Source organism: Carassius gibelio, chromosome A20 (assembly GCF_023724105.1).
Source record: "Carassius gibelio isolate Cgi1373 ecotype wild population from Czech Republic chromosome A20, carGib1.2-hapl.c, whole genome shotgun sequence".
Taxonomy (NCBI): Eukaryota; Metazoa; Chordata; class Actinopteri; order Cypriniformes; family Cyprinidae; genus Carassius; species Carassius gibelio.
The window spans coordinates 11,805,627-11,829,792 of record NC_068390.1 but is presented as its reverse complement, the minus strand read 5'-3'; the positions used below and the strand labels follow the sequence as shown (position 1 = coordinate 11,829,792).

General features: G+C 40.1%; 2 protein-coding genes across 2 annotated transcripts; one reads left to right on the top strand and one right to left on the bottom strand.

Moving 5' to 3' along the window:
- Window positions 1-3,751: 3,751 nt before the first annotated feature.
- Window positions 3,752-18,145, top strand: igfbp3 (insulin-like growth factor binding protein 3). Its single transcript, XM_052535084.1, has 4 exons — window positions 3,752-4,330; window positions 10,017-10,300; window positions 10,443-10,562; window positions 16,016-18,145. The coding sequence occupies exons 1-4, from the start codon at window positions 3,982-3,984 to the stop codon at window positions 16,133-16,135; spliced, it is 873 nt and encodes a 290-aa protein (XP_052391044.1). The 5' UTR covers window positions 3,752-3,981; the 3' UTR covers window positions 16,136-18,145.
- A 1,290-nt stretch (window positions 18,146-19,435) lies between these two features.
- Window positions 19,436-23,167, bottom strand: igfbp1a (insulin-like growth factor binding protein 1a). Its single transcript, XM_052535085.1, has 4 exons — window positions 22,632-23,167; window positions 21,722-21,879; window positions 20,615-20,743; window positions 19,436-20,420 (listed from the first exon to the last, which is right to left on the bottom strand). The coding sequence occupies exons 1-4, from the start codon at window positions 23,005-23,007 to the stop codon at window positions 20,295-20,297; spliced, it is 789 nt and encodes a 262-aa protein (XP_052391045.1). The 5' UTR covers window positions 23,008-23,167; the 3' UTR covers window positions 19,436-20,294.
- Between the last annotated feature and the right edge of the window lie 999 nt (window positions 23,168-24,166).

Sequence of the window (24,166 nt, the reverse complement as noted above, 5' to 3'; positions counted from 1 at the left end):
AATGAGTTTGTTTGAGCCAGATCTGAAAAATCATAAGTTTAGATTCAATGAGGCCATTTATCTGATAATGTTGTTTACATTTTTTAGCCTGCAAATAAGCACAGAGGGCTCGCATTGAACGTTTCTTGGCTCACAGTGTGTGCGAGGCATGGTCGTAGATTTGGCCATGTGCAGTGCAAAACAACTATTGAATCAACAGTACAAGTATTGTATGTTTCTATGCAGTATTTTTTTTTATATGCCTTTATAACTTAAATTACCAGTTTCTTAGGTGCTGTTTAGAATGCGTTGTTTATTTTTGGCAGATTCTTTCTGGCTTGAACGACTGCAGATCTAGTCAGCAGTCTGTTTTTAGTTTATGTTTTGGAGCCACAATGTTTGATTTTACATTTAAAATAATTTTATGGAATAACATTTATAAACACTTTATTTTATTTTGTAATGTACTGTATACTTGTTTTTTATGGTTTAAATATATATATAAATAGATAATAAATAATATATCTACAAACAGGACACTTAAAGTTCCTTAAAGTATTTAAAAGGAGAAATAGGTGATATCAGAAACATTTTTTGTTATGCTGGTTGAAAGTCTCTTCAAGTCCCGACAGTGATCATTACGTTAAGTGGTATATACATTTATATATTCTGTGCAAGGTGTAGGACCAAGAAATGTCGTCCAATCAAAATGTTCAGTCCAAACATTATCATAGGCTTTCCTACCTGCCTTTAAAAATATGTATTTGCATACCTCTGCACTCCCTGTTTGTGCAGACAGGATACGCCATCAGCACATTCACGTAAGCTGTGCAGACAGAGCGACAATCGCAGGCAAACATCAAAAACCTGGCCTCCCTTCCTAGGTATTGTAATACTGTTACTAACATTGCTGTTAAGTTTTCTCACCTGGGAGTGACACATGATGTATGGTAGTGATGTTGTCTCTGGTCATCTGGTCTGAGCGTGTTCATGTGTTCAGGAGGCATCGTTTTGGGCAGCGATTTGCAAGGAGGATGGGATGTACGCTTTCAGTGCTAGCAGGCTAAAGTTAGCATACACAATTTCCCGACTGTTAGCTCTGTATCTTTTTATATTAACAGCCTGAACTAGCAGTGTAGGGCACGCCTCCTAGCAAATGGTCCCACAGAGGAATTAAGCACATTCGTGGAGTGGGTGCTGAACCCAAGTGCAAAAACTGACCAGTTGTGCGAGCCGACAACACAGTGTATCGCCATGGGAGTCCCCGTGGAGATCAGGGCTTGGAGGGAAGCCCCGCCCACACTGCCGACACTGAGGGTGAGCTGCAACTTGCCTCTGGGAGCTATTTTAAGGAACGTTTGGACATTTTTGTGGACAATTTGATTGAATGGTTTGGAGAGGTTGTTCCCAGTTCCCCTGAGCCTCTATTGTCTCCTACGTCTCCTCAGTCTCCGCTGGTTCTGTCCAGCTCTCCTACATCTCCTGGGTCTCTGTTGGTTTCGTCCAGCTCTCCTGTGTCTCCTAAGCTCCCTATGAGTCTTAAGCTCCCACCCAGCCTCCCTCTCCCACCTCCTCTTATTCCAGTCAGTTCCTCAGCCCTGTCTCTGCTGGTTCCTGCCAGTCCCTCAGTTCATCCTCATTCCGCATCATCTAAGCACTCTGATCTGCCTCGAGACTTCCAGTCTCCAGCTCCGCCTAGGTGTAAGGATCCCCTGTCTCCACCTTCAGTCTCCGAGTCCAGGACTCCACCTTGGTCCTTCGACCCATTGGCTCTGCCTTGGTTTCTGGCTCCCTCGTCTCCACCATGGCCCATCATTTCACTGGCTCCACTGGGCTCCCTCATTTCTCAAGCTCCACTTTATATTATAAAATGGCAATGCCATCAGGGGTGTGTTGTTTTCTTCAAAACAAGTTAATCAATTCCTCCACCCCCTTCTCTCATTGCCTACGTCCCACTCCAAAAACCTCTGATGAAACCCTGTATTATAAGATTGTCGCAGTGACAGCTGTCATATGTGACACACAGCATAGCATGATGGACAATTAATGATTTGCCATCCAACTCCGAGTTCAGCCGGAGGAATATGAATGAGAGACAGAATGTTGGAGACATGCTGATACTCAAATAAAGAGTGTAAGATTCAGATAGATTATAGAGGATATTAAGACTAAGAGAAGCTTAAAATGTAGGCCCGAAATTTGGCATCCGTCCTTTGGAGCACAGCATTTTCAATAAACATTCAGCCAGCTGCAATAATATTCACAGAAATAAACACTCGCACACACAATGACAAACTAAATGCTTCTAAATGCGATAGAATGATTTTGAGAAGTTACATGTTTACTGATTTACACTGATAAGGAATTGTCTACTGTATACATCCATGCAGAAACAGTAGGCAGGCACTGTACATTCTATACCCAAAATGCTCCTGGAGACCAGAGGAGAACCTTCATGTGCAGATTCTCTAAATGGAAGGCATTCATGAGGAATACAGACAGACAGACAATAAGAAATCGAGAGCGGGAGACCAAGGAAGAAATATGCAGAGTCATAAGAAAACTAATCTTAGTAGCAGAGGGTGCTGTTAGTGGGGTTGTGTGTGCTGGGGGGTATTTCCTTAACCCCTCTGCTTGTTTTCAGTGGGCCAGTCTCAACACTGAGAGGTCAGGCCTGTAAGCCTTTATTTTCCCAAAGCTGGAGCCACCGAACTGTGCAGCCTGTACAGACTTTGTGTTATTACAGAGCAGAGGCAGGAGGGGTGTTCAGCGCTGAAGCAGCACAATCCAACATCCAACCCACACTCTAATCATCTCTTACCACCCAGTGAGGAGAGATTGACCGAAAAAGAGAAAGAGGGATGGACAGATGCAGGACCGTTTTCTTCCCTAGGCCCATTGAGGAGTCACAAGAGTAAAGGTTACTAGTTGGATGGATGAATGGATGGTATAAAGTTGTAAATGGTCAGTGAAGATTCTGTATGGATGAATGGGCTGATCTTGGTAAAGCAGGTGTCATGAGACTACTAATGCCTGACCACCCAAAGTGCATTTTCCACATTATTTTGCAGTGTTCAGAGAGTTCCTCTAATATTCTTTGGAGAAAATTGGTCTGTTTTTTTGTTTTTTTTACGTTTTGTACACTTAGAATAGAATAGATTTTACTATAAGTTTCTATTGTTTATTTTTTTTGTTCTAAATGTAGAAATGTTGTGCACATCTTATTTGCCTTAATCATGATTTTTCTATTGTTCTATTGTTAAACTTTTTTGTGTGTGTTTTTGTATCGAATACTGTGACTCTAAAGAGGACAAATGGTTTGAAGAATAGATGGATGGGTGTATCCAATAGACCAATAGAGTCAGGTTAGACGCCATGCTGAATTTAACGCGTGAGGAATCATCATTACAATGGCACGCACTGTATAAAGGTATTGCACTCCCCATCCCCACCCCATTGGGACAGGCAGCGTGTCATTAGTAGTTGGGGTAAACAAACAAACAAAAAAGTAAATAAAAAAAAGTTTAAAAAATATTGCATAAGTTAATGATATTTTTGATGTGCATTATATTTTAGTTACATGCTTTGCTTTGAGACGTCCTTAGGCGTTTCTAAGTGCGACAACAATGACCGGTCTAAAAGCGCGCGCAAGATTCCCTGTTGAAGGATTTTATAGAGGATGCGTGCGGTCCCTTAAGACCGAGACCGGTGACTACATAATTCATACGGGGGGAGTGACTTAGTCCCCGTGCTTTTCCTGCCTGTATAAAACCTGAAGGTCTACTTGAACTCACTTACAGATGGAGAGACCCAGCCGCTAGTTAACAGTCTAGTCAAACCGACGTGACAGCAGCACAACCAAAGCGCCGCAACTTTCCCAAGGCATATGTTGAGAGCTCAGGCTTTAGTGTAATCATATATTCCTGTGAGGTGATCTGACGTACCGTTTTTTCCACGCATCTTCCCCAGTGTGAGTGTGCGCGCGTCCAGCCCTTCGGCTCCATGACGGGACTGTGTGCGCTCTGCCTGACCGCGCTGCTCGCAGCATTCGCCAGACTGGCTGAAAGCGTCAGCCCTGTGGTCCGCTGCGAGCCATGTGACGACGGGGCAATGGTGCTGTGTAAACCGCTGCCCCGGGACTGCGCCGAGCCGGTAAAGGAACCGGGCTGCGGGTGCTGCATGACTTGCCCGCTGACCGAGGGCCAGGCGTGCGGAGTGTACACGGGGCGCTGCGGTACCGGGCTGAGCTGTCAACATCGCCCAGGGGAGAGCAAACCTCTGCAGGCTCTGCTGGAGGGTCGGGGCGTGTGTGCGGACAAAAAGCACAGCGGCAATCCATCGCACGGACAAGGTAAGCGCGCACCACTCAGCGTGAGCGTCTGCTCGTGTCCTGTGTGTATGCGCAGTGTGCTGTTTATTCAATGACTTTAAGGGGGATAGCCACCCAAACGCCAACGACCATTTAAAGAAAACTATTATTATTTTATGCATGTTAAATAAATTACAAATAATGACCGCACTTACGTTACATATATGTAGAGTCTGATACACACTCAAGCAGCCTACTGTTGCTATGGTTACTTCTGAACGCGAAGGAGATTTATTCAGAAGTGAATTTTTGACTATAACCTGTAATCTAACTTTTTTTGGATGTACATACAGGTAAGCATATAAACACATGTACTGTATACACATGTATTTATAAAGAACAGTAAATATATATATATATATATATATATATATATATATATAGATAGATAGATAGATAGATAGATAGATAGATAGATAGATAGTTAAAGATGGTCTTAGTCTCCAAGCTTTTAGTTGGGCTAATGTATTGGATCAACATGGTAAAGACCAGCTTAGCTAGGATGGGAGACAAGGTAACTATATTAAGATTTTTTTTTTCAGCAGAAAAGCCTTAATTAGTGGGGTCAGACACCCAAATCCCCATAATTTACAGCCTGTGTATGTGTGGTGTCTTTAACATTCCAACAAGCACTATCCACACTGTTGGGTGTAAGGCTTATGCGTTCAGATGTGTATCATTATGAGTTTACTCTGCTGTGCATAACATGGTTAATATGTTCACAGGTTAATAAATGCATGGCTCGTCTTTCTCTCTCTGTAGGGAGCTGGGGAGCTTTTTCACTGACATTTCTTTAGATGCAGTGCACATACCCACAGCTTTACTGCACTCATACCACTATATGCCTATTCTTTAAACATTAGCATCTCCAAACAGTCTTCACTGGTTTATAGCTGTTCTAAAAATCAGATGCACCTCTCAGAATGCAGTATGCACAAGGTTTTAGGGTTGTGGGTTGCTCCAGACAAATAAAATCACAGCTACACATGTTTACATCCTGATATGTATTTTCTGCATTACATGTTCAGCTTGTGTTTTTATCACATTGCACTGGTAATGCACCCCAACAGGTTATTTTCTGCCTGATGAGATATTGTATTTTTAAATATAACTGGTAGGTCATCCTGAGCAGGTAGGTCAGAGATTCTGAACACCGGCATGACGCAGCAACCTCCGGTAACAGGCAGTCGTCATGAAGTCCAGCCACCATGAGACGGCCCCACACTACCACCGTTGTTCTTGAGGTTCGGTGCTACAGCAGCCTCTCTATGCCGTTTTATGTGTGTGGTGTGCATGTGTGTGTGAGCGAGAGAGCCAGAGATGGAGAGAGAAACAGCTCTGTGTATCTGTGTGTGCACTAAAATTTGGCTTCACCAACCCAATCGTTAAGAACGCCACATTCGTTTATATATAGCTCCTGCAGAAGAGTGGAGATCACCGTTTTGTGAATGATGCTCTCTAGCTGTTTACTGGCTCAGGAACTCCGAGCTTTCCATTGAGAGTGTCAAGAAACAAGTGAAATGAAAATGTTTGGCCTTGGCATATATGTCAAAGGACTTCTAACAAAATCATTTCCTAGTGAGCAAGCTGAGAATACAGTAGATCTGGCACCACCTGTGCCAAAGATTTTATTGAGCATCTCTTAATACACATTTATTAGCTTGCACCTAGCCAACACATTCATCCAAATAAATTCCTTGAGAGAGGAAAGGCAGCGGACCCACAAAGCCAAAATAGTGGTGATCTTGGTCATAACTGACGTCAAGCTACCCGACTGAATTTGTTTTTACCCTCTCTAGTTATTTGACTGAGCCGCAGTGATGTGTTGAAGCAATCAACCATGACATTGTCACACACACAAAGGCTATTGTTAGGACCCAGAGTCACTTTTAAAAAGCAGTTTGGGGGTGCCAACTGTTTTACAGTAGTGCCTTACCTCATGTTTTCTCCCTCCGCTGCCCTTTCATTTGAGCCCATGCTGCTTTTCAGTGCTCGTTTCCCATCATACCACATTTTATGGTAATTACATAGTCAGGCCAACCAGAGAGCAGGGCTCCATTGCCATGGTGTGCGTGGCTCCGCCCCAATGGCTCTTCCACACATGAATTATGATATTTTTGCAGGGCTTGATTGGTACCAGTGTGGCCCAGCGTGATTCTGGGTGGGAATGGTGATGTAGCAAGAGCAATGAAAGATCATGAGGTTATGAGTTATGACGTTGTTTGTGCGTATACAGTTATATACTTAATTGCGCAGATTTCTTTGATGAGGTAGATTCCTTCTTGTCACGAGACTCGGTAGTGAAATTCACCTGCCGTGTGCATAGTCTCTCATTTTTGCTTTAGAGAAGAAAACACCCTGCATCTGTTTCACCCTGTCATTCACATTCTGCCTGTTTTGCCAAAATGCTAAATTGTTTGCTCATATGGGATTGAACAAATACGTGAGGTTGAGTGACTAGGTTGGCCACTAGGTGCAGGAAAAAGTCTTAAAAAGTTCTAAAAGTTTACACTGGGGTTAAATATTGATGTTTTTCAAGTTCCCGAATTAGATGGCCCTCCATTATCTTCCTCTGTCCTGTATTTGTTTATGTGAGAGGTACGGTGGGTCATGCAATGGAAGCAGGCTACAACATGTAGCTCATGTTGTTAACCGTCGTTACAATTACTTACCTTGTTCGAGTTGTTATGTTGCAGAAGTTGCTGTTGTTGTTGTTCATGTTATGTCAGCGAGCGTCAATGAAGGCATAGTTTAATTCTGGTTTGGAGAGCAGCTTCCATGGCTACAGAGGAGTGTTTGGTGTGCCACAAGTGCGCACTTACTCACATACACTCACATGGAAAATCTGTTTTTACTTAACTCTTCCACCCTGCTGAACACTGTCCACTATCTCTACAGTACTTCACAATATTCAGATCTTTCTGACTTGCACCTTCATCTATCTATCGATGCCAGTCCTGTCCCACCACCCTCTCTCCCAGACTTTCTCTCTCACTTTCCATATTTAATGGCAGGTTTTGTTTGTCTTTCTTTCTAAATATCTCTTTCTCTTCTGCTCCAGCTGTTTATTAGTCTCTCGTTCCTGCGAGAGCTCTGCTTTGTTTTGTACGGCCGGAGACTGAATATTTACTCAACAGACAAGAGCTGTAAAACCCCAAGAGGACAGCATGTTTAAACAATGCCATAATTTATCTTCGCCCAGCGCTCTCGCCAGGCATTTGTTGAAGCTGACAAATGCACTCCTCGCCGGACCCTTTACTGGTCAACTGCTTTTGCTTGCATTTGAGAAATTACCATGCAGTTAGTAAAAACAGAAATTAGAGTGCAGTTTGGGACATCATGTCTCAATTGCTTACATTTTGGCCACTATAAATGGCTGCTCAAAGACACATTTAAAAGAGTAATGAAGTTGTCATGCAAAATCAGTGTCGGCGACAAGCTCTCTACATTTAGCTTGTTGGCAGAGGTTTTCTTATCAAAGTGACATACAAGAGCAAATATTTTGTCTGGAAAAATGAAAGAGAATTTGCATCAACACCTACTTACTGTATCCTTGCTCAAAACATTTCGAAACCCCATGGTACCTACCTAGAATAATGTCCAAGCTGCCCTTTTCCATTAAAGGACTGGTTGGTTACTGGACACAGTCATGCTTTAAAGGGCAGCATGCAAGTAGTCTATATGACTTAACACCATGTCTACACTGGCTTTGAGCGGTGCGGTGCAATACGACAAAATGCTATAGAACCCATTATAATCAGTGATGCTTTCTACACTGGATGCGGCGTGACACAACACATCACTGACGGTAAACGGCTACCTTGTTCTATTTATGAAATGAAAATGATTTGCCATTGTCACTTTGTTGCATCCAATGTAGACAGACTTCATCTGTTGCATCCAATGTAGACGTTGTTATTGCATAGAAAAAGCCTTACAAAGTTTTCTAGAAGAAACATAACTACTTTTCACTTTTAAAAACGAATACAACCACTATTCGCTTTAAAAAAAACTTTCAAATCCTCTTCATGTTTGTGCACATTCCAACTTTGCACCTTCATGATATTGTCTTTATGAGAACCAATGGAAATTGTACATGAGTGTGCTTTGTTTAAAGAAGCAAAGAAGTTTTGCATATGCTATCTGAACATCCCAAAACATCACACAAAGTGTAATCACATTTTTTTATTTATTAGTTACTGGTAACCATCTGCTTGTATTGTATGGAAAAGAGCAGCCTTAACATTGTTCTCAATGCCTTTTGAGTTGCAAATTCACACTTTTTTTATGACACAAGGAAGAGTAGATGGAATCAGAGATTGAACTATTCTTATCATGAGTCTTGTAGTTAAAAGTAAATAATAATTATGTGAAATAGGGATGTTGATACAAATGCACTAATTATACATCTGAATGTTATTTAGTAGGATAAGTATAGGTTTCACATATTGGGGAATGGTCTGGGATGAGAGGAAAGGACATTTCAACCACAATGAAACCACAGTTGCATTGATTAGATTTTGTGAGCACCCACAGCAAAGCTTCAGCTGGGCACAGAGAGGAAAGCATGTGATGTTTGTTGGTTAGACCATCCTACCGAACCATGTTAGTGAAGGCAGGCAAACGCTCCGTCCTGAAGCCGTATTTGGTTTCTGGGTTTGGGGTCAGGTGGTCTGTCCTCTGCCTATAACGATTGTATCTTGGTGTACTATAAATACTATCACTTCTCTGGTTCCCCATCCCCCTTCTCTATATCTCTTTCTCTTCTTTCAACGAGCATTTACACTTTATAGTATAAATGAGTGCTTGTAAAAGCAACTAAAAAACCTTAGAATAGAACTGTTCAGCCTGCAGTCCAAAAATCTGGAAGAGAATTAGCATTTTCTAGCCATGGGTTCCCTCTGGAATTTCCAATGTTTTTTTAGAATAGCGGTTTTTCGATTTATGAGTAAAATAAGGCCTGTGGTAAACACTACTTGCAGAGACTTTCACATTTTGTTCTACTGCATAAGTTACGCAGTCATAGCTCAGAACTGCATTTGGAAGCTTCTGAGTTTTTTCAAAGAATAAATGTTGCTAAATAACGACTACAATTACCACAGGGTTGACGAATCGGACAAGTTGTGTAGTCTTTATGTAGCAACTTACATTTTAAATAAACACAACGACTGCACAATTCTGGTTTTAGGTATGACTCAGTAAGGCTTTTCAAGTAGTGTTAACCACATTAAACCTTACTCATAAATCGAAAACCACTATGCTAAAACCCCAACCCATGAGATATTCCCAAGGGAACTGATGGCAAATTAGCCATCTGGAATGGCCTACAAATTGACGTCATCACTGAACTACTGTTTGTCGTTAGATGTTTAGGTTTATGCAATTCCATGGCTGTCCAATCCTGTTTCTGGAAGACTGCTATACTGCAGAGTTTAGACCAATCCTCATTAAACACACCTAAACCAGTTAATCAAGGTCTTCAGGACTGCTAGACATTTCTTCATGTTGGGGCAGGACTGAACTAAAATCTACAGGACATTGGCCCTCCAGGATCAGGATTGGACCTCTTGTGCTATTCTGTTTAATGCAAACATGCTTTTGTACAAATTATGCTTTTGTTAATTGTCAGATTGTACTTGTTTATCAATACACTTCTCTTTTGATTCAGATAACCCTGAGGAGGAAGGAAGGGAAACTGTGTCCAATGATACCAGGACAACAGGCGCAGGGGTTGCTGAGACAGTCCAGGACACGACAACTGTTTCCGGGGACATACCGGGAGGGCAGAGGAATGAAATAAAGCCCATAGATCATATGCCGCACCCCAAAGAAGTGATTATTAAAAAAAATCAAAACAAGAAAAGTCAGATCTTTAAAGGAGAACCAGTTTCCATTGCAGTTCATACAGATATTCACAACTTCAGTCTGGAGTCAAAGGGAGAAACTGAATATGTAAGCACTCTTTTTGAGACAAAGCATGTTTTGGAGTGGAGTACATTCAGTTCCCATTCTCCTTGTTTGTCTCTCAAATCTCCTGACATGTTTGTAAGTAGGATGTTTCCTGTAATTTTGCATTGTCTGTGTGTTTGTACAGGGCCCGTGTCGTCGGAAGATGGAGAGTGTTATGAAGACTTTTAAGATCTCAAATGTGCTGAACCCAGGAGGCTTCCACATTCCAAACTGTGACCAAAAGGGTTTCTACAAGAAAAAACAGGTAAATACCTTTTAACCAAGTGCCTTGACTTACCTTTTGCAGATGCTTTTTATTTAAAGTCACTTACTTTGCACCAATTACAGGGCCTATCTCCCATTTGACTAATTATCTTGTTCAAGGGAGAAATAGGGATGCTATTTTTAGGCCATCCTTACCTGGGATCAAACATGTAACCTGTAATCAGCCCAGCTGCTCAAACTATTATTCTACCAGCATCCATGTACAAGACGATAAGTTAACTGTCATGGCAACTGTCACAACAGTATTGGAAATTGGGTGGGGGCCTATTTATATGTGCATGCTGGTTCTTGAAAGTATCTGTTGTTTCCTGAATTGACAGGGTGCATGAGTGAGTCTGAACAAGGTAGTTGGTGGGGGCAAATGCAATTCTCGGAAATGTGTGAGTCACCCACAACCCCCCTATTAAGAACATGAGTCAAAGGACCTTGTCTGAATGGCCCTAATGAGTTTGGGTGAATTTGGGAATTATTTGTTGTTGGGTTTTAAAAAAAAAAACACTCTGACAGATACCAAAGTGACCCCTGAAGGCCTAATGACAACACTGTGGTTACTGAGAAAAGGAGAGATAGAGATGGAAGGGTTTCAAAAAGAGGATGAGATTGAGATCAATGTGAAACACATGTTGCTTAGGAGCTGCTTCATGCTGAATCTTCAAAGTTTGGAGCCTACCTCTGTGCACTGGAGTGCGCTGATATGCAGTCGTATACCCGCACACATGCTTAATAGCATGTGGTTACATTGAACATGTAACCCATTAAACGGACCCTGGGTTTTTAAATAAAACAGGCAGTGCTCCAGGGCTAGATCTCAGAATGTAGAGAAAGTGATAAGTTGAGGTCTCAAGGTCTCAGGTCTCAGCAAACCCTTAAGGGAAGAGACAAGGTTCTTACAGATGGTTTGCATGATTGCCTGAGAGAGATTCATAGTGGCACCTGTAACAAATAAAGTTTTGGCGACCGTTCTCGTGTTCTGTCAGTAAGTGTAAGAGCAAATCTGGCTTTGACATTTTCCAATCCTGTTCCTGCCCTCTGTACTCTGCTGTACGTGACTATCCCATGGCCATTTAAAATCCATGTTTGAAAGAAAGGACAGAGACAGGTTAACAAAACAACTAATCAATCACTATAAGTTAGTTTTACAGTGACAGCAGGAGACATAACAAACCAGCAAAATACAAACCGTGTACTTGAGCACAAACAACATAATACATTCAAGCCATGCCACATCCTCTCCTGTATCTGGCGTGCACAAATATATCCTAGTTTGTTTCGTAAGATCAAACCCCTGTGCTTTGATCTCTGGTAATAGTAGAAGAACATCTGTCTGAAAGGCTGTGTCCATACATGAGAGTGTGCTCGATGAAGATCAAGCTGATCAGATTCGCTTCCAGATGACTCCAACTGAAATCCCTTTGCTTCCACCGTGGTGAGCTGAAGCCTGAGTCTTGGTCGACCCTGAGATCGGAGTCATTCATTTTTATTTTGCCATTAAAAATAAACTTGCACAAACTCCTGTGCATACATACTCACACAAGTAAACTGTAGATGTCCTGGATGCCTGGGTGTCCCTACACTCCCCAGAATAAGATCTGTAATGGGAGCGTTTGTATATGTATGTGGGGGTATGTGTGTCTGAAGGCCATTCCTGGGGATAGCAGAGTCCAATCCATGCTAATTTTATCCTTGATTATATGAATTGGCTCAGTGTGTTAGTGGAGGCCAGGCATGCTGGCCCCAGTGCCGCCATCCCCCCTCCACCCATCCCAATCCAGACAAATTTCTCACCTAGGTTACTGTACTTCTGCTCTAGGCTGGAGCATTGCTTGGCCCCCTTATCCACTGGTTTTCCTAGCTCTCCCAGGGCCAGGCAGTCCACTTAAGCTCTCATGCTGAATAGGATCTCAGTGATGCGTGGTGAGAGACTAGAAGAGAATGCCAGGCATTGCTGGGAATGATCCAGGGTGCACATGCTCTCACTCAAACACCAATACACAGTTATGGTCAACCATGCACCAAACACATAATATATTTCATTCTACACCTCGCAAAGACACAGGCTTTTCCAAAATAGCTCTTCCTGGACTTTCAGTTTGTCTCTGATTTTTGACTTGTAGGCTCTGTTGATATATATATATATATATATATATATATATATATATATATATATATATATATATATATATATATATATATATATATATATATATATATATATATATATATATATATATATTCATACTTTTTCTTAGTCTAGTGTCTGTGCTTGCAGTTGCAACAAAATGAGTATGCAATGATCATGTACTCAAGGGGCAGCATCTATCCCAAACGACATACTACCTAACAGACACAAACATACATGCATGCACTGCTCGTAGTTTGGCAAAGAAAACAACCACCATTCTAATTCACATGCAGTTGTTGCATTCACATATTGTGAATGTGTGTGTGTTTGGGTGTTTTATGAGTCTGTGTTTACCCTGTGGCTGCTTTTAATGCCCTTCCGCCTTCCTGCTGCCCATAAGGGCATCATTATGGTCCAGCGTCGACTGACTGAGGCTTGCTTTGTGACACACACACACATATATACGTATATATATATATGTATGTTTATGTATATGTTACATATACACACAGTTTCTCCTCTCTATCTTTCTCCGATACACACATACATGCTTAGACATGCAGTAATCAATCATCAATCAAGCCATTATGTGTTTTGAGGGTATGTACAGTATTGTAATGTGTGATGGTCATATGGGATGCCAGTTAGAGTATTACAACATGTCTTAACTACACATTCACTATGTTGCTATGTGGAGCAAGATATGGGACTAATGAGTTTTCACTCGGGGGCAGCAAATACATAGAAATTGTGCATTCAACAATTAGTCTTGTTGCACATTGTGTCATATGCGACAAAAACTTTTATTTACATTAAAGATATCACATTTATTAGCTGGTTAGCAGTACAATGAAATACTTTGCTTTAATCATTATTAGTCCCTCTTACATCAAACAGAAAGCATCCTGTGTGCCTGTACAGTTTGAATGGAACATTCCCATAATACATAGCAGCTCAGCACTGAGTAGTTTCCTGCAGGGCTTAATTTGTGCCGGAACAAGCAGGATCCGGATCTACCTCCTCTGGAATTGGATCCAGCACCTATTTTAGTGGATCCCATACCTCATATGCCCCTGCAAGAAATTGATGCAATGACCATATGTTTGATGAATAAGCAAGTATAATGTTAACGTGGTCAATAATTTGCAACATTTTAAAAAAAGTACAAAGTGTAACTGTTTTCATACAATTAATTTTTTTTCCAGTCCTAGCTCTGGGACTTAATTTACAAATTAAGCACTGGCTTCCTGTACACTTATTCTTTCTCTTTTGTTCAGACTCGGGCAAACTCATAACCAAAAGATAAAAATTAAAAGTCTAGTGATATGTTACATATTTAGGCAAATATAAATATTTGTTATAGCAAAAACAGAGAGTGGGTGTGGAGAGAAATTGAAAGGATGAACATTTGAAGCAACCCATTGTAGAGGCCAGGTTTCATTCCCAGACTGCTCTTGTTCTGCTTGAGGTATTTTAATTTGGTACTCTTTCAATAAAACTGCTTTTGATCTCTCTCTCTCTCTCTCTCTCTCTGACTCATCCACTCCTTCATCGCACAATGTCTGTTTATCTTTCTTTCTTTCTTTCTTTCTTTCTTTCTTTCCCTTGTGTCTGAAAGAATAGATTTTCACTAATGAATATACCACCGAGGATGTGTGTGTGTGGGTGGGTGTGCATGTTTGTTTGTGTGTATGTGTGTGTATTTGTTTTGCCTGCGTAGTATAATAAGCTCCAGATGACTTTGAGTTGATGCCAGTTTCCTAAAATAGTCCTGGAAGCTCTTTAACAGTCCATGGCAAATATTTTAGCTTGTTCGAATTTAACCTCTCACTTTCAACTGTTTTTATGAACGCAAAATAACAATTTCATCAGCAGCAGGCTGACAGAGACATTGAAGCCTCTCATAAAAGCAAAACTTGGTTGTGTGTGTTTATGTGTATTTTGATATTCACAAGTTGTCAAAGCTTGCGTGTAAACACACTGCAGATCATTTTACAGTACTGTATGTGTGTACACCTCACTGTGTCCGTTAAATTCCCCTGAACCACAGAAGGCAGATTGTTTGATGCATTGATTTTTCTATTTCTCTTAAACACATAAACACACTCACTGTGAATGGCAGGCATGGATTCTTCCAACTTAGATGCGATGTTTGACTATCACATGTCTCCAGCTCACTGCCAAAGGAGAGAAAGACGAGCAGAAGAGAAATAACTACACCCAGTCACGAGATAGGCCTAAGCATATTTTGATATTCATCATGACATTCATTCTTAGTTATTGTGATGGTAAAAAATTTAAAGTTATAGTCATTTTTTTGATACTTTTAGATAACTATTTAAAATAATACAACCAGGCTGCTTGAGGGATCCATTTCAGATAGCACATACACAGAAATGCTCATCTCAACTATGTATATCTTGCTGAATAGCTTATTAAAAGAGCTTTTCTTAACCATCTATTAATAGTGCTAAGCTAGTAGACTAAAGCCCAAACCATACTACCATATTTTAATGCAAACGCAAAGCATATGCATATTTCATCCTTGTCCAGTGTTTGCGCGATTTCTTTCCAGAAGTTATAAGCAATAAAAATGTCTGTAAACTGGTTTAAAACTGATTCTCTCGCACAAGTGCTTGCAACGCAGTCGTCTGTTGTTGATGTTTCCGTCTCTTGTTCTGTTGCTTTAATTAAGAGAATTCAAGTGAGTACTAAACTGATAATGAAATGTATGTACACATTTTTTTTTTTTACGTGCAACCTAGTGTCCACGTAAAAATGCAAAAAAGCTGGTATCTTTTTCAAAATCTAAGTGAAAACTTAAAGAAAGGGAAATGTTTAATTGGAAATTTTTTTGCTTCTGTAATGTGATGTGTGAGCTAATTTATCATCATTAAGAATAAATACACAGTAAGTCGATCTTCTTTTCTATAATTTCAGGCAAATTGTTAATTTATCAGGACACGATACTGTAAATGGCAACAAATCATAATCAGTGTGCCTTATTATTAAGTTACAAATTACAAAAGAGAATGCATATTTTGTATACTGTATACTGCTCTGTCCTTCTATTCCTTACATACTTCCCCTTGAATCCCCTCTGGCTTTCCTTTACCCCAATCTTTCTCTCTCTTTCTCTCTCTGGCTCTAGTATTCCTGTTACTCTCTCTCACCTACATGCGATGTGATGAGAAATATGTGTTTATGCCACTGTCTCTTCCATTTGGAGCATGTTGTCTGTTTTGCATATACCCGTCCAAATATCATATGGTTATGCATTTCTCTTCCTGTCTCACCCACTCTCCCCACAGTGCAGTCCATCCAAAGGGCGCAGAAGAGGTTACTGCTGGTGCGTAGACAAGTACGGACAATCCATACCCGGCTTTGATGGAAAGGAGAAAGTCCACTGTATTAGCATGGAGTCAAAGTGAAGAGAAGGGAGAGGCAGAGCGGTGGAAACAGGGAGACAAAGAGGGATATCTCCCCTGAAGAACCACATGAATACAAATTCTAAAGTGCTGTCCCAAAGCTGACCTCCCACTTGTATGCTGAGGCATGGACTCACGTGACCAGCAACTCACTTTACACTTCAGGAGAGTGGGGAGAATGAGAAGAGGAGACAGAGAGAGTGTCATCATGTCTTCAGTTCTGGAGTGTATCCTGAGAGGGAAATGTGAACATAGTCAAAAGTGCAAGCGAATTTATAACTCCGTAATGGTACGCTAAGTCTGAGCATGTGTACTCTTGTGTACGTGAGGGATGTTGTGTACTTGTTCCTTCTCTGTTCTGCTGCAGCGTGTATCGCTCTCTGCCAGCGGCTCTCTCTTAGTCCCACTTCCTGTTTCTGCCCTCCTGGTGTAGGGTCGTTTAAACTGGGCATGCTCCGTGGCACTAGGCGGCTCTAGCCATCGACTCCATCTGAAGCACAAGCACTCCATGCACTTTGGCCCCTGCTGAACACGTACTCCAGCCTGTTACTACGGCCAACAGATAAATAAAACAATTTGTCCAATTGTAAACGATTCTATACCAGGACATACTTAGGTGAACACCCTTTTTTTTAAAGTATATTATCTTATATTGGACATATAGCTGTTAGCTTGTGTCACCAGGACAGCAGTGATATGCTCCGCGTGGGCCTTATCTCACCTTCAAAACATCATGAAGCACAGTCGCTCAGTATCATTGTCTATCACATTTCTAAACGTTTGCTGCAAGCATGTATCTTGCGCGACATCTTGTTTATGGGTTTGAATGTAACCGTAACGCTACAGTGCCCTGAATTACCGCTGAGAAATCAGCATAGCTATGGCAGTTTGTGAAATCGATGCCTTAACAAAACCTGCGCGGAAATGTGTCGCATGGGTTTTTTCACCCTCTGTCTCTCTAAACATCGATATCAATCCCAGTAGGAAAGCTACAGGCTAACATGGCAGCCATGTTGGATAACCAGGGCTTGTGTTGTTTTCTCAAAACTGACCTCCTGAGAAAAGACTTGAAAGGTGGAGGGTGCCAGAGAGGTAGCCCACACGTTAGCTCGTTAGCATAGCATCGACAAAAAGCTCACCCCTTTCCCAACAGCTAAACAAAAGACAAACAAAAATGTTTGGTGCTACACCTTATCTGACTTGATTATGGGGAAAGAGTATGCTAAGCTATAAACCCTTCCTTACCTTGTAATTATGACTTGTAAACATTTTTTATATGAATAGATATTTTGCTTCAGGCCAGCTAAATGTCTAAAGAGGCATGTGAACTTTATGCTAAAAAGATTATTTATCCAAGAAAGAAATATAAGCTGATCCAAACTATGTCTTTGAGAACAATTCAATGACCTGTTGATTGCACAGTAGTGAAACATAGAACTCAGCATATTTTTGGGAATATAATCACTAAAGTCTTTTGTTTTGTTTTAGATTTGTTGTTTATCTACAGAGCTGAGTACAATGTGTCATTTGTTAGCTTAGCAAAGACGCTGTCCTCGAATCGTTTTGTTTAAAAACTCTTTAGTTTGAATCTTCAGGTTATGTAGGCCTTTCTATGGTTTGAATTAAGCTAAATCTAAGCTTAACTTTAGCTAACCTAAGCTAAACTAAGCTAAAGTAAAGTGAACGCTAAGAATAAGTAAAGCTGAGGCCAAGCTTGTGTTACAAAGAACATCAAGGTTAATGTTCAAGCCAGGTGATCTTCAAGAAAGCTTGCCATCCTCATTCTGTGCAATGCCAGGGTCTCTCGCCCGCAAGTCACTTTTAAAGATCCCTCCGTTCACGGGTAATTGCTTTTTTTTTCTTTCATTTAAAATGTTTATTATTTTAAAAGCTTTTTATGTTACTAAACTACTAAAATTATACAGCTATCTCTTCCTTCAAGAAAGGAAATGTTTTGGTTCAAATATAATTTGTATTTAATGTCTTTTTTTTAAATAAAAAATGTAAACACATTGACAGACTGTAATATCAAAGCTTCTTCTAAATGGAATTGCAATTTTAAAGGGATTGAAAATGAAAATTCTGTCAATTTGCATATGCACATACAGTGAAAGTCAGTGGAGTCCAATGTTGTTCAAATGCTTTGTCAGTTCAGCAGATTTGCAATGACATGAGGGTGAGGAAATAACAGATTTTTTGTTGTTGTTGTTATTTATGGGTGAACTATCCCTATAGTATTTAGGTCAGATTAGTTTTTAGTGTTTGGTTCGCATTCATTCATTTTAGGTAAGGTGACTATTGTCACCATCAAGAGTTTCAAAACAATGGTCCTTTCACAGAAAGCGTATATGCTAGCTACAGTAATTTTGTCATTAGTATAACAGAGTGCCGGGGGCAATGGAGATTTAAGATCTTGTGTGTAACAGGGTCAACATCTTTGAACTGCTTCATTTCACACTCTAGCTTGAGCCCCACACAGGTCATTACTCCTCAAACCTACACACAGAGACCCCATTCACATTAGCATAGTTATTCGCTTGTCCAAGCCATGTCAGCGCTGCCAATTCTCAAAAAAGAAGCTGCGATGCCACAATTCATGAAATGAAATCACTCATATAGATGAGGTCAAACACTCAGGAAGGAACTGTTTTTTTTTTCTCCTGACTTAATTTTAGGTGTCCATAATGAATTCTAAAATTCCATGAAAATACTAATCGCAAAACCACAAACGAGGTGTTACAATTACTTGCATGATTTGTTTTGTTTGCTACCAATCAAGTGATTTAGACACCCCTAATGTCAGGTAGGGCTGGATATTTTCAATGAAGCAACTCAATGTTGTCTCCTGCGGTTTACAAAATTGAGATAAAGGTGTAAAGGGGTGGTGTTGCGGAGGCTGGTCATCAGGAAAAAGAGGAGGGTGTACTGCTGGCTGGCCAGCAAAAACACAGCCCAGGTCAAAGGCACCATAGAGAGAGTGGAGCCCGGATCCCCAAAATACAGAGCTAAAGTTAGTCCACCCCTTTTGAGATTACCACGATAAGGACACATATGCACACACATACACAGTTCTGCCTGCTGGCAGTTTTAAATATAGACTAGACAGAACATAATCAAGCTTGGCAGGAGAAATCCAGAGAGAGCAATAGAGATTTTTGCACTTTGTGGTGAGTGTTAACCATTTTCGCATTATGTTCAGGTGTTTTGTCCGGATATTACTAATCGAGTCTGATTCAGTCTTGCTTCATAGTTCACCGCAGCTTCTCGTCTGACCCGAAGGCGAGTTTAAACGGCAGACACTGATTTGCTTGTAAAGATGATTTATTAAATAGTTATTTTTAGTTGTTGTTTCACACAATGACTTACAATTACAAACTATGAAAAATATATCATACACTTGAGCGACTGCTTTAGAGGGAAGCAACGTCTGAATTTCTTTTCCTCATCCCTTAAAAAAATAAATGTGATCGACAAATACAGCAAGACTGTAACCTCACTTTGATCATACAGACAAGTAATTTACAAACACCTGATAAAAAAAAAAAGGCAGAGGTAGGAACAGGCAGTTACCCGTTTCAAAAGCTGTGAAGATCAATACTTTTGCAAGTAAAAAAAACACAGAATTGTGGGGGGAAAAGGATTCCCACTTTTATGCCCATCTATTATCAATAATTATAAAACAAACCAAAAAATGTAATTAATTAGTAAAATATAATAATAAAAACATATACAGTATAAAAAAATATGGCAATGTACGGACAGTGACAAAGAGGTTTGGTCATGCAGTGCTTTTTTCCATATCATTCCTTTCCAACAAAGCAGGCCTGAAGGAAATCTATATACAGCAAAATATACAGATTTACACCATACAAAAATATGTATAAGGCATAAAGAATAAATATTCTTATCCAGATATTGAAATGAATACATTCAGTTTAAATAAATAAGTATGGGTACTTCATGTAAAATGCATATTCATTTTCTTTACATAAAAATAGATTTTTTTTCGGTGAGTTTAAGGAGTTTACAAATCAAAAACAGTGTACCTGAATTAAATACCACCACTAACAATAAATAAATACTAAAATATTTAAAAATATATATATATATATATACAATGATAAAAATCAGTGGTTTAATATGTATGTGTGTGAGACACAGATCAGTGGTTGAGTTCCTCGGGACACTCGGCATCTGCTGGCAGGTCACTTGATCCAGGAATCTTCTTTCCGTTCCAGGATGACACACACCAACACTTCCCCCTCTGACCATCCAGAGACGATTCACACTGCGAAGACGACAGACAGAGAGAGGGATGTTTCACTCTCTAGAAACACAGTTCTCAGTGGAGTGTGGTTCTAACACTCGGCCATCATCACACGTATATCATCATGTTGATGAATATCCCACATTAAGATTTAGATCCCAGAGACGTTAGGTGGTTCTGTAACACATACTTGCATGCAAGGCTCTCCTTCTTACCTGTTTGACTTTATAGAAACCGTGCTTGTCACAATTGGGAAGGTAGAATCTGTTCATTTTGTCTCCCAGTTTCTGCTGTGATTTAGTGATCTTGTCAAGGGCTGTCTGCAGTTCAATATGACAAGGACCCTACAAAGATCAAATAGGATTATTTAAGAGACATCTTTGAAATAAAACGGGTTTTCAAATATCTCTAAAAACACAGACGTTCATTTAGTGGTTGTGAATGAGGTTTTAAAATAAAATGGTTTCAGCTGTTTAAGACATTATTATCAGTGGTATTATTAATATTCCTGGTCACACTTTTATTTTAAGATCCAATTCACACTATTAACTAACCATTAACTATGACTTTTGTCTCAATTAAGTCCTAATTTGCTGCTTATTAATAGTTTATAAGGTAGTTGTTAGGTTTAGGGTATTGGTAGGATTGTGGATGTCATGCATTATATGTACTTTATAAGCACTAATAAACAGCCAATATGTTAATAATAGGCTTGCTAATAAGCAACTAGTTATTAGTGAGAATTGGACCCTATACTTTACCATATTATTATAACAACTGCTACTACTAATAATAATGAAAACTATTACTATAAATAATTATTAATAATTGTTATTGTTTATAAAAACAATAATATATTATACAAACTTTTTATTTTATTCAATACTTTCATCATTTTAATTATAAAATGTGTATATATATATATATATATATATATATATATATATATATATATATATATATATATATATATATATATGTATATATATATATATGTATGTATGTATGTATGTATATATATATATATATATATATATATATATATATATATATATATATATATATATATATATATATATATATATATATATATATATAATTTATTTATTTAATTTTTTTTACCCATCAAAAGTACACTCACTCTTAAATGCAATTGCACTGAAAGAGCATTGAACCACTCATCCCAAATATAGCCGATATTCAAGAAGACTTCTACTGCCCTCTTGTGGCCGAACATGGTACTGGAGTCTCGTTTTATTTCCCTAAATAAACCTTTTACGCGTCTCTTTTGGATCCATTTAATTGAGGTGCTTTAAGCTCACCTGCTCCACGAGTTTCCTGCGTATCGCGTTGACTTTGGCCTTCATGCTCTCCTTAGCAGTGATGACCCGCGGGTCGAAGGGCTTGCCGTGCCCGGTCACGAAGACCCCTGAGCTGCCCTCATTCACTGCTGTTTGCCCGTTATGAGACTCGGAGTGATCTGAAAGGAAAACACAAGAAGGGCATTATTGGCGGGGTGGCAGGACCAGACCTTCTAATCTTGATGATTAAAATAAATAATTTTCCTTTTTTAGGCTACAGATTTAACTTGGTTTTTAAACGTCTCGTTAATGATAAAACTGATCAATTGGTCAGAGCGCATATTTTGGCGAAAAAGGCGCTAAATGAACAGAATAGAAGACGCCTGGGAACGTAACCATAAAAACGGGACGTCGCTCACGTGCTTCCCATTAAGATTCGTTTCAACCGGTAAATCGATAAAGTGTGACTTAGTCTATTTATTGAGTCTATTAGTCTATTTATATTTAATGATAAAGTCTTATCATTTCAGTTTATAATTTTCTTTATAAATTGACACGCCACCGAAGTTATGTGTGTGTGAGGTGTTGTTGTTTTCTTTTTAAAATAGGCCTATAGGTTACTAATTGACATTGGCGTTAATTTGCATTGCGCTATACGGAACTCGACAGATTGCGCGCTTTTACATTCACATTTAATAGTTAATAAATCAGATTTAAAAAATAAAATAAACTGAAGTTCCGTTTCAGTAGTCGATCCTACTGTTCGCCGTTTACTTATTATAATATTGAATTCATATCTAAACATCTAAAATATCCATGTGGCTTGTCAACGCTGATGAAATCTCAGCAGTGGTTGAATCAGCAAGATGACACGAGGACTATTGTGTCCTCACGAGGAGCTATTAGGATGAAAGGGCTACAGTGCTGGTACCTGGCGTGTTGTCGCTTTGGTTCTGGTCAGGTTCGGGGTTCTCCGTGCACACCGCCTGTCCTCGGGTGAGCGCGTGCAGGGGTCGGGCTTCTCCGGGTTTGGGCAAGCAGCGGAGCCCCGAGCCGCAGGGCGCAGTGTAGATCCCGCACGAGTCACCTCTCTTCAACGCGCAGGCGAGGCAGCAGCCGCAGCCCGGCTCTTTTTGCACCTCCTCACAGCCGGCATCCACCGCGGGACACTCGGCCAGCCGCTCCGGGGAGCACGGGGCGCAGCGGATCGGTTCCTGCCCAACCACTGGAGAAGCCCGGAGCCCCGGCGCGGACAGGAGTGCGCTGAATGCTGCCACCCAGAAGAAGTTCAGAAGCAGTCTGTTCATCCCAAAGCAAGGCTCAGAATAAATAAATAGATAAATAAATAAATATCGGTTGAAGTGAAATGAGGAGTTCCTCGCTGTCTTTGCGCTCTCCAAAAGGACTAGCTCTCTCCAGGTCGCCTCGCGGTATTTATACGCGCCCTGGGTCCCGCTGACACGCTCATGTTTGACGCATTGGTAATATCAGTGATTTCTTAAATGATCCCCCTCTGCTCCCATTGGCTGGTGGAGATCCAGTCCGAGTTGTTTCCTTGAACACAGCGCGTAAAATGCGTCACTGTTTGTGTCGGAACACAATGTGTATAATAGTGAAACCGTATGCTCCCTACCCCAAAGTATCATATTGGAAATAACAATAACAAGGTGAAATAATGAATCTATTTTACCTAATAGATTCAATCCAGCAAATCGGTTTGCAGATTACATATGCCTAGTAATGACTTTGAAACGAATTTGCAATTATGTGTTTGAAAATATAGACCTAGATATTTATTAATGAGGACATTCTGTGTTCAATAACCACTTGTAGACTACTTCAGCATGTGCTTCTCGTTAGAAATCCATGACATTTGATAACAATTAGGTTATAATTAAAAAAGATTTAGCATTTTTTTTAAAGTAGCCTATATTAATTATTATATTTTTGACGAAATTCCTTAAACATTAATGCAAATGCACTTAGATAATACGTAACGTATGGACCTACTGATATAAACAGGCAGTAAAATAATAATGAATGTGAACGTATCTGAACAGCATATAATTAATTCCCCAACCTCATGGTGGACCTTGCGTCTTTCAATTCACAACAACAACAAGTGAACGTAGGCCTATTTTTAGCCCTTTCCAAAACTAATTTTCCATGCGGTTTTTGATAGATTTAGGAACACTTTATTCAGGTTCATGGTGTGCGTTTACTGAAGCTGAACAATTGAGTAGCCTAATGCAATTTGCGAATTATTTTAGGACAGGGCGAACAAAGCTCCCCGTTCATTAACTTCCCCTCCTGAAAACTCTTATACAATCAGTTTGTGATACCAAATCGTTGCGTCCCGTTCCCTCGGTCTGGCACTCATTTGACGCGTTTATTCGGCGCCCGTAATGAGGTGATAGAGCGCGCGCCCCTACATCTCTGTGGCACCGCGTGCACTCGCACTGTGGT

What these genes read in the sequence shown, in the direction of transcription:
- igfbp3 (XM_052535084.1), top strand. Translation starts at nt 3,982, where the DNA reads ATGACGGGACTGTGTGCGCTCTGCCTGACCGCGCTGCTCGCAGCATTC. An exon ending in CAAAGGGAGAAACTGAATAT is followed by an intron (nt 10,301 to 10,442) that starts GTAAGCACTCTT and finishes GTGTTTGTACAG; the next exon opens with GGCCCGTGTCGTCGGAAGAT. An exon ending in GTTTCTACAAGAAAAAACAG is followed by an intron (nt 10,563 to 16,015) that starts GTAAATACCTTT and finishes CTCTCCCCACAG; the next exon opens with TGCAGTCCATCCAAAGGGCG.
- igfbp1a (XM_052535085.1), bottom strand. Translation starts at nt 23,007, where the DNA reads ATGAACAGACTGCTTCTGAACTTCTTCTGGGTGGCAGCATTCAGCGCA. An exon ending in CCAAAGCGACAACACGCCAG is followed by an intron (nt 21,880 to 22,631) that starts GTACCAGCACTG and finishes TTTTCCTTTCAG; the next exon opens with ATCACTCCGAGTCTCATAAC. An exon ending in GTTTCTATAAAGTCAAACAG is followed by an intron (nt 20,421 to 20,614) that starts GTAAGAAGGAGA and finishes TCGTCTTCGCAG; the next exon opens with TGTGAATCGTCTCTGGATGG.